The following is a 13,866-nucleotide window of genomic DNA, read 5'->3' as shown; positions in this document are numbered from 1 at the left end:
ACATCTGAAGAAAACACTTAAATTATCAATGTATGCTGTTGTATACTTAAACAACTTGGGTAAGATGCACTAATTATGGGTGTTTCTAATTGCAGGTTCTTCAGATCTTATGTTGATGGATGAATCTGGTCTGAGTTGTAGTAGTATAAATATGGCAAGACCCTTCATAGATGCAGATGAGTCTTTGCCAAGTAGACCTCAACCTTGGGGCCACATCAAACCTGAAATGGATAATGATCAGGTCACTGATATCATGTGCAAGGCCTTTGGTCCTTGTTCAGCAGTGCCATCTTGTAGTAACTTGGTCACTGATGCTGTTGATTCGCCATTTTCTGACTATGCTTCAGGGCAATTGCCTGATTTTATTTCGAATAATGGGCAGATGATGGGTTGCATAAAGGATGAAAGAGAGGATGAACATTTGCCTGATTTTATTTCGAATAATAATGGGCAGATGATGGGTTGCATAAAGGATGAAAGAGATGATGAACATTTGCCTGATTTTATTTCGAATAATGGGCAGATGATGGGTTGCATAAAGGATGAAAGAGATGATGAGCAATTTTTAGATTTTATTTCGATTAATGGGAATATGATGGGTTGCATAAAGGATGAAAGAGATGATGAACATTTGTCGGATCTTATTTTGAATAATAATGGGCAGATGATGGGTTGCATAAAGGATGAAGGAGATGAGGAACTGCTTGCGCCTCAGAGTAAATGCTCAAGCAGTATAATAGGTTTAGGAACACATAAAATAGCCCTCCATATATCTGTACCAGAGCTACCTATCACAGATATGGATGTACCCATACCAGAAATTCAATATTCTGAGATAAATAGTTGTCAAAATAGTAATTTCAGTTACAAAGAAATTGGGTCTTGTTTGCCAGAAATGTTTGGTAGGGACTGTGCTTCTGGTGCTGATTTCGCCAATCAGGCCTCTAGGCAGTTCTTGCCGTTGGTGTCGATGAGTAAGAAGCAAACCGATGAAAGACAAGATCAACTGCTTGCATCTCACAGTATGCATTATCATTCTGTAAAAGGCATTGATGAAAAGAATCTTTCAGAAGACAACTCAGATGATGACACTGACATATGTATTCTGGAAGAGATGAGCGACCCTCGACATCCACCTGCAATGGTAACAGCTGCAGCACATGGAAGGTCAAATGCCATTCTACAACACGCTACATTTAGTGACCCTCTTCGCCACGTGGGAGCAGGATACACGAGGCTTAAGGAAAATGATGAGAGACTTACTTTTCGGGTTGCATTACAGGTGAAAAAGCTTCTATTAATGAATTGAGTTTGTTTTATGCAATAACTAATGTGGGGACTTCTATTAATGAATTGGGTTAGTTATTATGCAATAACTAATGTGGGGATATGGGAAATAACAATTGTTTTAATGAAATGTATATAGAATCTGTTGTTTATTTTGTGTTGTCATTCTCTTGAATTCATAGTTGTTACTGAGAGATACTATATTCCATTTAACGCATACGCTGGGTAGGCCATATGCAGTGGTAGATTTTCTTTGATATTATGGTGGAAGACAAATGTTACCTATGCTGCAAATGGAATTAATGTTTGCCAACTATGAGATGGTCTAGTTTTTCAAAAAAAAAAAAAAAAGGAAAAAGGAAAGAAAAATGATTGATATCTAAAATGGTCAGTATAAGAATGATCTCTAAAATGGTTAGTGTCTGGCTGTCCGCAGTCTTCCTTACAGTGTGATATGTTCTGATTGAGTGGGCAGAAGTTTTGTAAGAATTTCCGTATGTACAAGTATCTGGTTCAATACAGCCATCACATCGGACTCTTTCTCGTAAATCGGTGGGACTTTCCTTACGTGCGTGATGGAATCCAGATAGGGGGGCCCTCATTTCTCTGCAGAGATGAAAGGATGGTTGCCCGAGGCGAAAGAAGAGTTGCCCGAGAACGAGTTGAAGGAGGAGGGAGGGGGGGGGGTGTCAGGGGGGGACACATGAAGGAGCTGCACGTAAATCCATTTGCTTGTTCGGTGTGGTACCAAATCAATATATCCTTTCCTGGCCTTTTGAAAGAAGAAGGTAGGACAAAAATACGGGCTTTCCATTGTTTGATGGCTGTATTGCATGGTTAGGCGGATCATTTTCAACAATGAGATGTGGTGATAGCTGACCCAATAATCGCTCTATTAAGATAAGAAAAACAAAATCCCCTAAGAAAAAGACTTTCAACTATTCCAACAGAAAGGGGGGAATTCAAATGCTCCATAGATAACCCCCTGTGTCTCGTTCCAAGGGATAACTCTCCGAGTTGGGCTGGTTGCTCAATCCGTCTGAAATCCGTAAGTAGGGCCATCTGCTGCTGAAGCAGATTTTGAATCCTAAACATCAGTTTACTGAGCAGGGGTTTCACACCCCACCCCCCCACTAATTGAGTAGACCGTTTCTTTCGTGCTTGGTCCGATGGCGATTGCGTCCGCCTTTCTTGAGCCTTGGAATAACCCTTGCCTTTCCATATACCCATTGAGATGACATATGTGGCTTGCCTTCTCAAGGAAATTGTTGGGAGTTTTGGACTCTTTCTCAGAGCTGATGTAAGCCTAACCGGGTAAAGGGAGGGAGGATTGCGATAGGGAGCGGAATGCGGCAGAAGTTTTGTAAGAATTTCCGCATGTACAAGTATCTTGTTCAGATAACGAGTCAATAAGAAGTAGTTGTCGTAGACTAATTACGAGTAAACATATTCTTTTTACTTCCCAGAAATAAGGGTGGCAACTTCCTCTCCATACTTCTCATCTGATGCTGGAGGAGGAGACCCGTTGAAAATCTTTGAATACCTTCAACTGATAAACATCTTCATAGAGGTTAGTTAGAAGTCAGAAGATGAACCTGGGACTTTTTGCCAGTCCTTTGGTAAGCATACCGACTTCCAAACTCTCAAAAAACCGTAGATGAAAGAAAAGATGATCATGTAAGTGATTTCCCTCCTGATTAGTAGGGACCTCTTACTGAGCTTTCTTTTCATTTTGGGGAAAGGGATGATGATGACCTCACCAACTGATGTCCAGTGTCCATTCTGAGGTGGCAATTATTGTCTGTCTGATAATGGGGTTGTACTGGAGCTTACACTATCGTTATTTTTTTTTTAAAAAAAAAAACATTTTTTAGTCATTAACCAATAAATTATCAATCACATTTTACTTTTAAACTTGAGTATATCTATGAACTGTCTTGTGTGATACTGATATGTATTTGAGAATACTCTGTCCCAACTAACAGACTTGTTATTATTTAATGGCTGAATGGTACTTTGATGTTAGGGCACTTGTTATGCAGTTGCGTACTACCAGAAGGGCTGTTACTTCTGGTTTCTATTGCTTAAGTAGACTGCAATGCTAGACAGGGTGGACCAAACAGCCAATCTTGGCTAAATAATATTTGCCTCTTTGGACTAGATATAGATATTTTTGTTACGGGTTTGATTTATTTCTTGGTAACTACTAACCATGGTTTTAAATTTCGTGGGGACCGAAATCGAAATATGACGAAATTCAAAATTTCGGAATTTCCGTCCGAAATTTCGAGAAAATGTCATTTTTATTTTTAAAAAAAAGTGTTACAAAATTTCGGCCGAAATTCCGAGCTGGATTACCAAATTTTGGCCCTAAATTTCGGATTTCGCCGAAATTTCGGATTTCGGTGGGGTCCGAAATCGGTACCGAAACTGAAATTTAAAACCTTGCTACTAACTAGTGCACCTTTTAACTCTTTTCTTAGATTTGCTGATTTGTGCAATTTTGACTGCTTGTTTACGGTATTCCTTATTGCCATTTTACACTATTCATGACTGTTGACTTCTTAAGAAAAAGAAAGATGATAATCATTGACCACTGTACTATGTGCCTAGAGGCGGGTGAAACTGTGGATCACTTGTTCATTCATTGGAGAGTGGCTAGGGAGATTTGGAGCAAACTTCTAGGTAGAGTCGGTATGGTGTGCGTATTCCCCGAGAAATTAATAGATCTCCTAGCTTGTTGGGCGGAGGCTCCTTGGAGGAAAAAAAGTAAAATATTATGGAAAGTGGCCTTCCTAGCAACTATATGGGTAATTTGGATGGAGAGAAATGCCAGAGTTTTTGACGGGGTTGCTAGGAACTCTCCTTCCTTGTTCATCAAAGTGCTTACCTTGTTGATTGCTTGGGTAAAGGCTATTCAATGATTCAAATTTGTTTCCGCCTATGACTTATGGGAAACGTGGAAAGTTGTGGCGTTCAGTGTGGAGAAAAAGCAAAAGGTAGTTGAATAGTGGGCTCCTCCTGAGTCGAGGTTTTTGAAACTGAACTTTGATGGGTCGAGTTTGGGGAACCCGGGCCTGACCGGTATCTGCGGAGTCTTAAGGAATGACCTTGGTGTGGTCATTTGGGCTTTGGGGATTCGATCATCTCTTCGATGATATGGGCGATTGGATGCGATCCTCAACTTTTTTATTTAGGCATATTCGTAGGTCTGCTAATTCGATGGCAGATGCTCTAGCTAGAGATGTTGTCGCTGGAGGAGTTGGCGCTATTCGATTATCTTCCACCTTGATGTTTTGTTGCTAGCTTTTTCTTGTTTCTCTTTTTGCTCCCCTGTGTTATCCCCCTTTCCTTGTATTTTGACCACCCCGGTCTTCTTTTAATGAAATTGGGTATTTTTCAATTTTTTACACTATTCATTGTTATTTTCAGTTTGTATTCTGGTATGAATATTATTTCCAAGTTTTTAGGACCATGGTGGGACTAAGATTGAGATGCCTGACAGGATCTTTCTCAGACGAAGTTAGAAGTTAGTCCACCAGATGGCGTTTTAACTGTTCCTCTATTGAGACACCAGGTCAGGTTTCATCTCTCTCTCTCTCTCTATATATATATATATATATATATATATATATATGAGAAAACGGTTTCTACACACAAGTGTAGATAAGTTATCTACACACTAGCTTAAAATACAGTGGAGGGCATGTTGATTGGTTGATCCAAACCATTCATTTGATTGGCCCTCACATAGATAGGGTGTCCACAAAAAATCAACTCTATAGGATCATCCCAACCCGACGATTTGTGGAGGTAAAATGGACGTGTATAAACCTTCACTAATTTGTCCATTTTTTTCCTCCACGGTTTGAAGGGTTAGGATGATCCTATGGAGCTGATTTTTTGTGGACACCCTATCTATGTGAGGGCCAATCAAATGAGTGGTTTGGATCACCCAAACAATGTGGGCCTCCACTGTATTTTAAGCTAGTGTAGATAACTTATCTACACTTGTGTGTAGGAACCGCTGTCTCTCTCTCTCTCTCTCTCTATATATATATATATATATATATATATATATATATATATATATATATATATATATATATATATATATGAGAAAAGGGTTCCTACACACTTGTGTAGATAAGTTATCTACACACTAGCTTAAAATACAGTGGAGGCCACATTGTTTGGGTGATCCAAACCATTCATTTGAAAGGCCCTCATATAGATAAGGTGTCCACAAAAAATCAGATCCATAGGATCATCCCAACCCTACGATTTGTGGAGGTAAAATGGACGTGTATAAACCTTCACAAATTAGTCCATTTTTTGCCTCCACAGTTCGAATGGTTAGGATGATCCTATGGATCTGATTTTTTGTGGACACCCTATCTATGTGAGGGCCTTTCAAATGAATGCTTTGGATCACCCAAGCAATGTGGGCCCCCACTGTATTTTAAGCTAGTGTGTTGATAACTTATCTACACTAGTGTGTAGAAAATGTTCTCTCTCTCTCTCTCTCTCTATATATATATATATATATATATATATATATATATATTTGTTTTTCATTATTTATTTATTTTTTATTTAGATGCATTGTCATGTTAGGCTGTAATTTTGGTAGTTGACTATTGCCGCATTTGTGGACAGCGTATTGCCTTGTCATGGATGGTCCAAAAGGAGACAGCCAGCTATCACTGCTCTGGAGGAATTCTTGCAGATGATCAGGTGGATTGTCCAATACCATACATGGATCCTTAATTTTCTCCAGGCATTTACTGCAAGGAGCATTACTTGACTTTTTGTGTCTTATTGAATCATCGTCTGACAGGGTTTGGGGAAGACAATATCAACTATTGCACTTATACTTATGGAAAGGTCTCCATCTTCCAAGTTGAGTTCCAAGGCAGATGAACGGGTTGAGTTCAAAGCTCTAAATTTGGATGAGGATGATGATGGAGTTCTTGAGCTTGATGGAATGAAGCAAGCTAGAGATTCTTGTAATATTGCGGTGAATAGAAGGCTAATGAAAAGTGAGAGTGCTTTTGCGGCGGGGAAGGGGAGGCCAGCCGCTGGAACACTGATTGTTTGTCCTACTAGTGTCCTCCGACAATGGGCCGAGGAGTTGCGTAATAAGGTTCACAGTAAAGCTAATCTCTCATTTTTAGTGTATCATGGAAGCAATCGAACGAAGGATCCTGATGAGGTGGCCAAGTACGATGTTGTCTTGACAACATATGCTATTGTAAGCATGGAGGTTCCAAAGCAGCCACTTGTAGATCTAGATGATGAGGAGAAACCAGAAGCTGATGGTTTGCCTATGGGACCATCTACTGGTAGAAAGAGGAAATACCCTCCAGGTTCTAATAAGAAGAGTATGAAGGATAAGAAGAGAATGGACGGGGCGTTGCTTGAATCTGCTGCTCGCCCTCTTGCGAGAGTAGGATGGTTTAGAGTTGTACTGGATGAAGCTCAAAGCATTAAAAACCATAGAACTCAAGTTGCTAGGGCATGTTGGGGTCTTCGAGCTAAGCGCAGGTGGTGCTTGTCTGGGACACCTATCCAAAATGCAGTTGATGATCTTTATAGCTACTTCAGATTCCTCAGATATGATCCATATGCTGGCTATAAGTCGTTCTGTTCCACAATAAAGGTGCCAATTACTAGAAATCCAACTAACGGGTATAAAAAGCTACAGGCTGTCCTGAAGACTATAATGCTACGTCGCACAAAAGGTGACATTACCATTACGCTTATGCACAGTTTATTTTGCCTCACTCATATGCTATCCTTTTCCATATGTTAAATATATAGTCATGCGAGTCATGCCTATATACCCAAACCATCCTTTTCTGGACTTACAATTATTACTCGTTTTACTTTACCTGTTTGAAATTTAACTATCGGCATCTCCTTGACTATTCTAAACCTCAGCTGATTTGTTTGATGATAACATATTGGGTAATCGTTTCATTTGTGCCACCACTCTAATCTTGTCATTGTTGGATGCGTTAAATTCTCATTTCCCGTTTTGCCTGCAGGCTTATGACTTTGTTGGAACTGTATTATGTGTTCATGCCTGCTGCTAAAAAATGTGGGGCTATATTATCTTGTGACTCATTGGAAAATTTCTCATATTCTGGAAAATCCTTTCTGCAAATTCCAGGAATGTGTTGAAATGTTATCTTGAATATTTTAGAATTTGTTTACCTTTAGTAATTGATGGATTCCTTGTCCTTTTATATTGAATCTGTGGATGTAAAACCTGGACTAGAATATATCATCTTTCGGTGCATCTTTGATAACCTTTGTAGACATTGTTGGTCAGATACCAGAGTTTCTACTGGTCTAAGAGAAGGGTAATAATAACCTTTAAATTTCGGTTTCGGACCTAGCCGAAACCAAAATTTCAGCCGAAATTCGGTAAAGAGCCAAAATTTCGGGAATTTCGGCTGAAATTTGGAAAAGGAATAAAAAATTAATATTTGTTTTCAAATTTTGGCGAAATTGAAGAAATTTCCGAATTTTTGGCCGAAATTTGGTATGTTTCGCCAATTTCCGTTTCGGTTTTGGTCAAGACCGAAATCCGAAATTTCGGATTTCGGACGAAATTTAAAACCTTGCTTACGACTACATAAATGTAGCAGTGTGGTAACTGGTTGTGCTTATTTTTGCATAGGTACACTTATTGATGGGGAACCAATCGTTAACTTACCACCAAAGTCAGTCTCATTGAAGAAGGTGGTTTTCTCAGAGCAGGAGCGTGCTTTTTACTCCAAATTAGAGGCGGAGTCACGTGAGCAATTCAAGGTTAGGTATTATTAACAAAAGAGTTTAACATTCATAATTTTTTCGTGTCTTGTGCCTGTTGGCTAATTATAATTGATATTTATATAGGGAAATGATATCAGCACAACCATGTTTTTATAATTGCATGAACCCATCTTGTTGTTTATTATTTAAAGAGCTGTCAAGGGTTATTACAGTTCCCAAAAAGCTCTTATAAAACCCAAAAATAATATGCGCATAACCAAAAACCCATTTTGTCTTTCAGCGCATACCCCCAAAACCCTAAACTATTGTGCACATACCCAAAACTCATTTCTCTATGTGCGCATACCCCAATACCCAATCTCTCTTGTGCAAATAATCCAAAAACCCAAATTCTTTTGATTTCGCACCATCTCATCACAAACCATAGCTGACCCTACCAAACCCTAACCCTGATTTCACACATCTCACCACAAACCCTAACCGTACCACTTTAAACCCTTTCCTTTGATCTTCTTACCCTTAAACCATAACCATAACCCCTCACCTTATACCCAACAGTCCCTAACCTCACTTTATTCCGCTTCTAACCTCTACTACTCATCATCTAAACACTCATCCTTCCCTTATCATCCCGTTGTTGGTTCTAGGCCAGTGTTGATGATTCTCTCCTATTGTTGGTGTATGTATGTGGTGTAGTTGCTTCTTTCTATCCCGGAACCGTGTGTTGATGTCTGCGATATCTTCTGTGGTTGCTCTAATTCGTGAGTTGTTTGTGATCTGATGGTGATTGGCTGTTGGTGATGTTTTTAGGTGATTTGTGGTTGGTATTGGTGGTAGTTTTTTGGTTGCTTGATGTACTGTGATTGGTGGTTGTTGATCGTAGTTGGTGCGTTGCTGGTTTGTTGAGCAAACTCATGTTGGTAGCCATAGTTGGTTTTGAGTTGGTTTGATGGTGTTGGATTCGAGTTGGATTTGTGTTGATTGTTGATCACTTTTATGGTGATGGTGGATGTTATTTATGTTGGTGGATCCGACTGAGATTGTTTATGTTGTTTCGTTGATTGGGTGAATCATTGGTGGATCATTGTTGTGTGTTTGTGCCATTCCTGCTAACTGCAGTTCCTTAGTGTTGCGGTTTCTTGTAGGTGTTCACAATGACTACGCCCTCCGCTTCTTCTACTATTTCTGTCCCTTTCCCTGTAGCTTCTATGACTTCCATCAAACTTCCCTGCATGGAGTCAATCTGTTAAGCTTTATCTCCCGTGGCCAGGGCAAGTTAAGTTATATCACTTCGGATCCACCATCACTTAAGGACTCCTCACTTCTTTAGTCGTTGTAATGCCAGAGTATGGAGCCCAAGATTGCTAGTCATATGTTGTTCCTGGATTCATTGCGAGCTGTTTAGCTACGTGCAGAGACACTCTACTCAGGAACAAACAATCTTATGAGGATTTGTGATGTCTACTCAGACCTTCTCAATTTGAAGCGGGACGAGCGATCTGTTTCTGAATACTACTCTGAGTTTGTTGGTTTGTGTGAGCAGCTGGACTCTTGTTGGATGAGGAGTTACGCGTTGTTCAGTTTTTGGATGGCCTAGGAAGAGTTTCTTCTTATTCGCCAATTGATAGTGAGTGAAGGCAGTTTACCATCCCTTGATGAGGTTTTCTCTTGTGTTCAACGAGCACTGCGGGTTTATGTTCCTGGTGATTTTGTTGGTGAGCGATCTGCTCTAACTGTTCAGTTTGGTTATATACGTGGTGGTCGTGGCTATGGTCGCCGTGGTTATGGTCTAGGGTTTGGTTGTGATTCAGGGGGAGGCCGTGGATCCAGTTATTGTACACATTGCGGTATGGAGGGGGTCATACTGCCGATTTTTGTTACGACTTGCATCTGTAGTTACGGACCCCACGAGCTGTACGTCACGTAGATAGGGCTCCCACAGAGAGTTCGACTGCTGTCTCTTCCATGCCTGGTTCTTCTGATACACTGGCTGTTTCCCGCACTGAGTATGAGTCTCTACTGCGCCTACAGGAAAAGGGGAAACAAGCCACTGTCACTCTCGCGACGGAAGAGTGGCTAATGGGGCGATGTGCCCTATTTTTGGTACAAGGGATACACCTCTTAGTTCTCATTTGTCTCTTTCATCCGTGTTATTTGTGCCTAGTTTCCCATATAACCTCCTTTTTATTAGTCAACTTACTCGTTGCCTTAATTGTTTTGTAACCTTCTTTCCTTCTTATTGTCCTTTTCAGGATCTAGTGACTGGGAGGAGGATTGGTTTGGGCCATGAGGATTGTTTTGTAACCTTCTCTCATTTGTCTCATTCGTCACTTTATCCGTCATAGGATTCAAAATTGGGAGATTTGCACAATGTTCACAAGATCAAACGACCAGATAGCAGACATGTTTACAAAACCACTGAGCATGGTTGGATTGAGTGATTTATGTAACAAGGTGGGAATGTATGATATATACACTCCAGCTTGAGGGGGAGTGTTGAGAGTGGTCGTATTATATTGAGGAGGGGTATTTCTGTCTTTCTATGTATCTCTCACATAGCGCATTATATTTACACACACACACACACACACACACACACACACACACGTGCCTGAGAGAAGAGAGCTCCCGCTTTCACCCATTCTCCATATTCCCTCTTCCCTTTTACTTCTCTTCTTTATCTCTCTAATCTCCATTATCAAATGTAATTGTTCCATTGGGGAAGGTAGGTTTATTGTTGAGGAAGCAGGTAGTCGCCCAAGGCCAGTGAAAGAAGTGTCGATCCATGGTTGACCTTGTAGTTTTAAGAATGATGATATTTTAGATGGGTATGATTGTAGAGGTCGGAGGTGGTGTATTGTCCACCACGTGGAAATGACATGTAGTCATGTGCTTACAGGTCCTTTGTTGAAGCAGATGTAGGTTGATGGGCCGTATCTATCTGTTCTTGGGCCACTAAAGTAAGGAATGGAGGGGAGTTTAAATCATAGTTACCGGAAACTTCATAGCTGGATGGGATGCTTGCTTCCCCAGAAACTTGCTTTGGAAGCTAAGTTCTCCACACTTTTCAAATTTAGGGGAAGCACGCTTCCCATATACTTTCTACGTGTTTCCTCTAAGTTAAGAGTATGCTTCCTATTTAGGTGATTATTTCTCATAAAGTATAGGATTAAATAATGCCATCTCCAACAGCTAAAGCTTTTAGAGTCATTGGTTATTTCACATGGTATCAGAGCAAAGGTCCTGAGTTCAAAACTCCTTATATTAAAAAAAATCCACATGTAATGGCAAACCCTAAAGAGGGGCCACACGTGAGGGGGAGTGTTAAAGTATAAGATATTATGTAACGCCTTCTCCAATGTCTTAAGCTTTTGGAGTAATTGGTTGTTTCATAGTGTTAATATGCTCTGACTTACTATCCAATACAAGACTGAATTTGGGAAAGATTTTAGTACTGGGTGTCAATGTTATGGGTGCGATTTTCAGGTTTTTGGGCACCAAACTTGATAACCTTTCGATAGTCTATATTGGGCCTTGACAACCTGTCGATAGTCTACATTGGGCCTTTTCTTTGCATTTGTATTCTACTCATATTGCTGTGGAACCTAGTCACGAGAGGCTGCAAAAGAAATTGGCCAAGTGGACGAAGAGTTACGTATCTTTTTAAGATCCTTAGATCCATTCCAAAAAGATTAGAAAAACTTAAAAGGTATTTTCTTCGGCCCGGAAAATCAAGTGGGAAGAAAATTAAGCGTAGAGGCTTCGAAATAAAAAAAACATTGAAATAACATTTTTTTGGCTAATGGATGTAGCAACTGATTATTATAAAATGTGGAGTAGGTTGGGGAGATAGGAATGTATAAATTTCCGTGAAGAGGGTGCATGGGTGTTCTTTTGTTCTATTATTGACAAATTCAATGAAGTAAATAGGTTTAGTACGCGCGCGCGGTGGGGGGGGGGGCGGGTTGGGGTTGGGTTAAGAGAATGTTTTGTTATGTGAGTTTTGTTTGTGCGTTGCTTACTTTACCTATTTAGATTACTCGTCCATAGGAGGAAGAGCATAAAAAAATTGTTTATTTAGAGTGAGGGGTATGGTGGTATGGGATGGGTATTTAGGAGAGATTTCAAGGATGACTAATTTGCGTGTGTCCAATCTTTGCTCTAGGATTTAGAGTCCATTTACATTTCTTCATTAATTAACATGAGATTTGAAAGGGGGTACTCTATCACCTTTTCCTTTTATTTTAGTGAGCCCAATCTCAAGTCTAGCGCTTAAATGGATGAATGTTTGCTGTTTTATTAACAGTTTCAAGGTGGTTAGATCAACTCAACTCAACTAAGCCTTTGTTCCAAACCAGTTGGGGTCGGCTAATGAATCATTTAGAAAATTATTGGTATTTCACATTTTCAATTTGTGGATGGTTTGTTATTTTTTGGCAACAATTAAATGGAAGACATGCTCGATGTTTGATTTATGTTACGATGGTTTGAAGCACTATCTAGCATAATAATGAATTTGGGAAAGAGTGTAGTTGCGGTCGTCAATGTTTTCGAAGCGAGTTTAAGAAGGCTTTCAGTTTGTTCGCGGTGCAAACTAGAAAACCTTTTGATATCATATCTTGGGCTTCACTGTCATTTGTATTCCATCCATTTTGCTGTGGAACTTAGTCACTAGGAGGGTGCAAAAGAAATTGCACACATAGAAGTGTTACCTATCATTTGGTGGAAGGATTTCTCTCACTAAAGCATCCCTTGCCAACCTTCCAATTTATTTGGTATCCTTGGGTCCTTTGCAAAAATATTGGAAAAGCTTTAGAGAGGTTTTCGTTGGGAAGGAATCAAGTGGGAAGGTGATTATGTGTTGATTGGATAGAAGCGTGGAAGTCAAAAAATATGGGGGGTTTTCATATAGTATTATTGAGTCAAGGAACAGCCTACTTTTGGTTAAATGGCCTTGGCTATTGGAAAGAATGCTTAATGTCATAAAAAATGGAGTAAGTTTGTGGGATGGGAATGTGGTAAGGTCCTCAAAGATATAAGTTCGGGTGCATGGCTATTCATCTGTTCGGTCGTTGACACATTAGGGGTGGGGATTATAAGAGGATCTTTTATTTGCTATGGTCACTTGGTAGTTTGTGCCATGCTTACCTTACTTATTTTGGTCAGTGGTTCGTAGTTTGGAGAACATAAAAAGAGTACTTAGAGTGAGGTGTGGGGTTGTTAGGGATTGGGTCTTTAGGGAAATATCAAGGATGATGATTTTGAGTGTGTCCACTTGGGTAGTAGGGTGGTAAGGGATTGGGTATTTAGTGGAAATATCAAGAATGGTGAGTTTGAGTGTGTCCAATCTTTGCTTAGGGATGTATTGTTATACAGCAAAAAGTAGGTATCATGCTTTTTTCTGATGACTCAGTCCTAATTTTTCATGGAATAATAAGCCTATCAAGTGAACCACAGTAAAAATTGAAATGAATGGAAGGGGTGAATGAGGAATGTAGTGATATAGATTCATTGCGGCTATAAAAAGCAAAAGAATTTCAATCTTTGATTTGGGGGCTCATAAGGCAAGACATCCATTTACATTCTGCCGCTGAAAGTTACAATAGAGGTTGATTGAGGAATTCTAAGCTCCTCTCTGTCAGGTCTTTTTTGTTAGTGTATTGCGCGCATTCGTGTGCGTGTGTCTGAACGGGGAAGAGAGTGGAGGGGGTTGGGTGGCAGTCTCATAATGTATATACATGGTTGTTCTAGAGGTAAAAAATTTAGACTTGCAGACATTGTTTTCTTTATATATAT

General features: G+C 39.9%; 1 protein-coding gene across 2 annotated transcripts in view; it reads left to right on the top strand.

The window, feature by feature from the left end:
* LOC143853687 (helicase-like transcription factor CHR28) overlaps positions 1 to 13,866 on the top strand; it is a 45,888-nt gene that overhangs the window by 14,266 nt on the left and 17,756 nt on the right. Inside the window, exons 4-8 of one of the 2 annotated variants that reach the window (XM_077363405.1) lie at positions 96 to 1,282; positions 4,793 to 4,864; positions 5,947 to 6,024; positions 6,128 to 7,031; positions 7,976 to 8,106. In XM_077363405.1, coding sequence (XP_077219520.1) covers positions 96 to 1,282; positions 4,793 to 4,864; positions 5,947 to 6,024; positions 6,128 to 7,031; positions 7,976 to 8,106 — 2,372 coding nt within the window. The remainder of the gene's footprint in view (positions 1 to 95; positions 1,283 to 4,792; positions 4,865 to 5,946; positions 6,025 to 6,127; positions 7,032 to 7,975; positions 8,107 to 13,866) is intronic. The other variant, XM_077363406.1, reaches the window with a different exon arrangement.

The sequence above is a fragment of the Tasmannia lanceolata genome, unplaced genomic scaffold (assembly GCF_043159265.1).
Source record: "Tasmannia lanceolata isolate RefF3 unplaced genomic scaffold, GAP_Taslan_0.1 ptg000020l, whole genome shotgun sequence".
In the NCBI taxonomy this organism is placed as follows: Eukaryota; Viridiplantae; Streptophyta; class Magnoliopsida; order Canellales; family Winteraceae; genus Tasmannia; species Tasmannia lanceolata.
The sequence above is the reverse complement of the archived record's forward strand: the minus strand, read 5'-3'. Positions and strand labels throughout refer to the sequence as shown.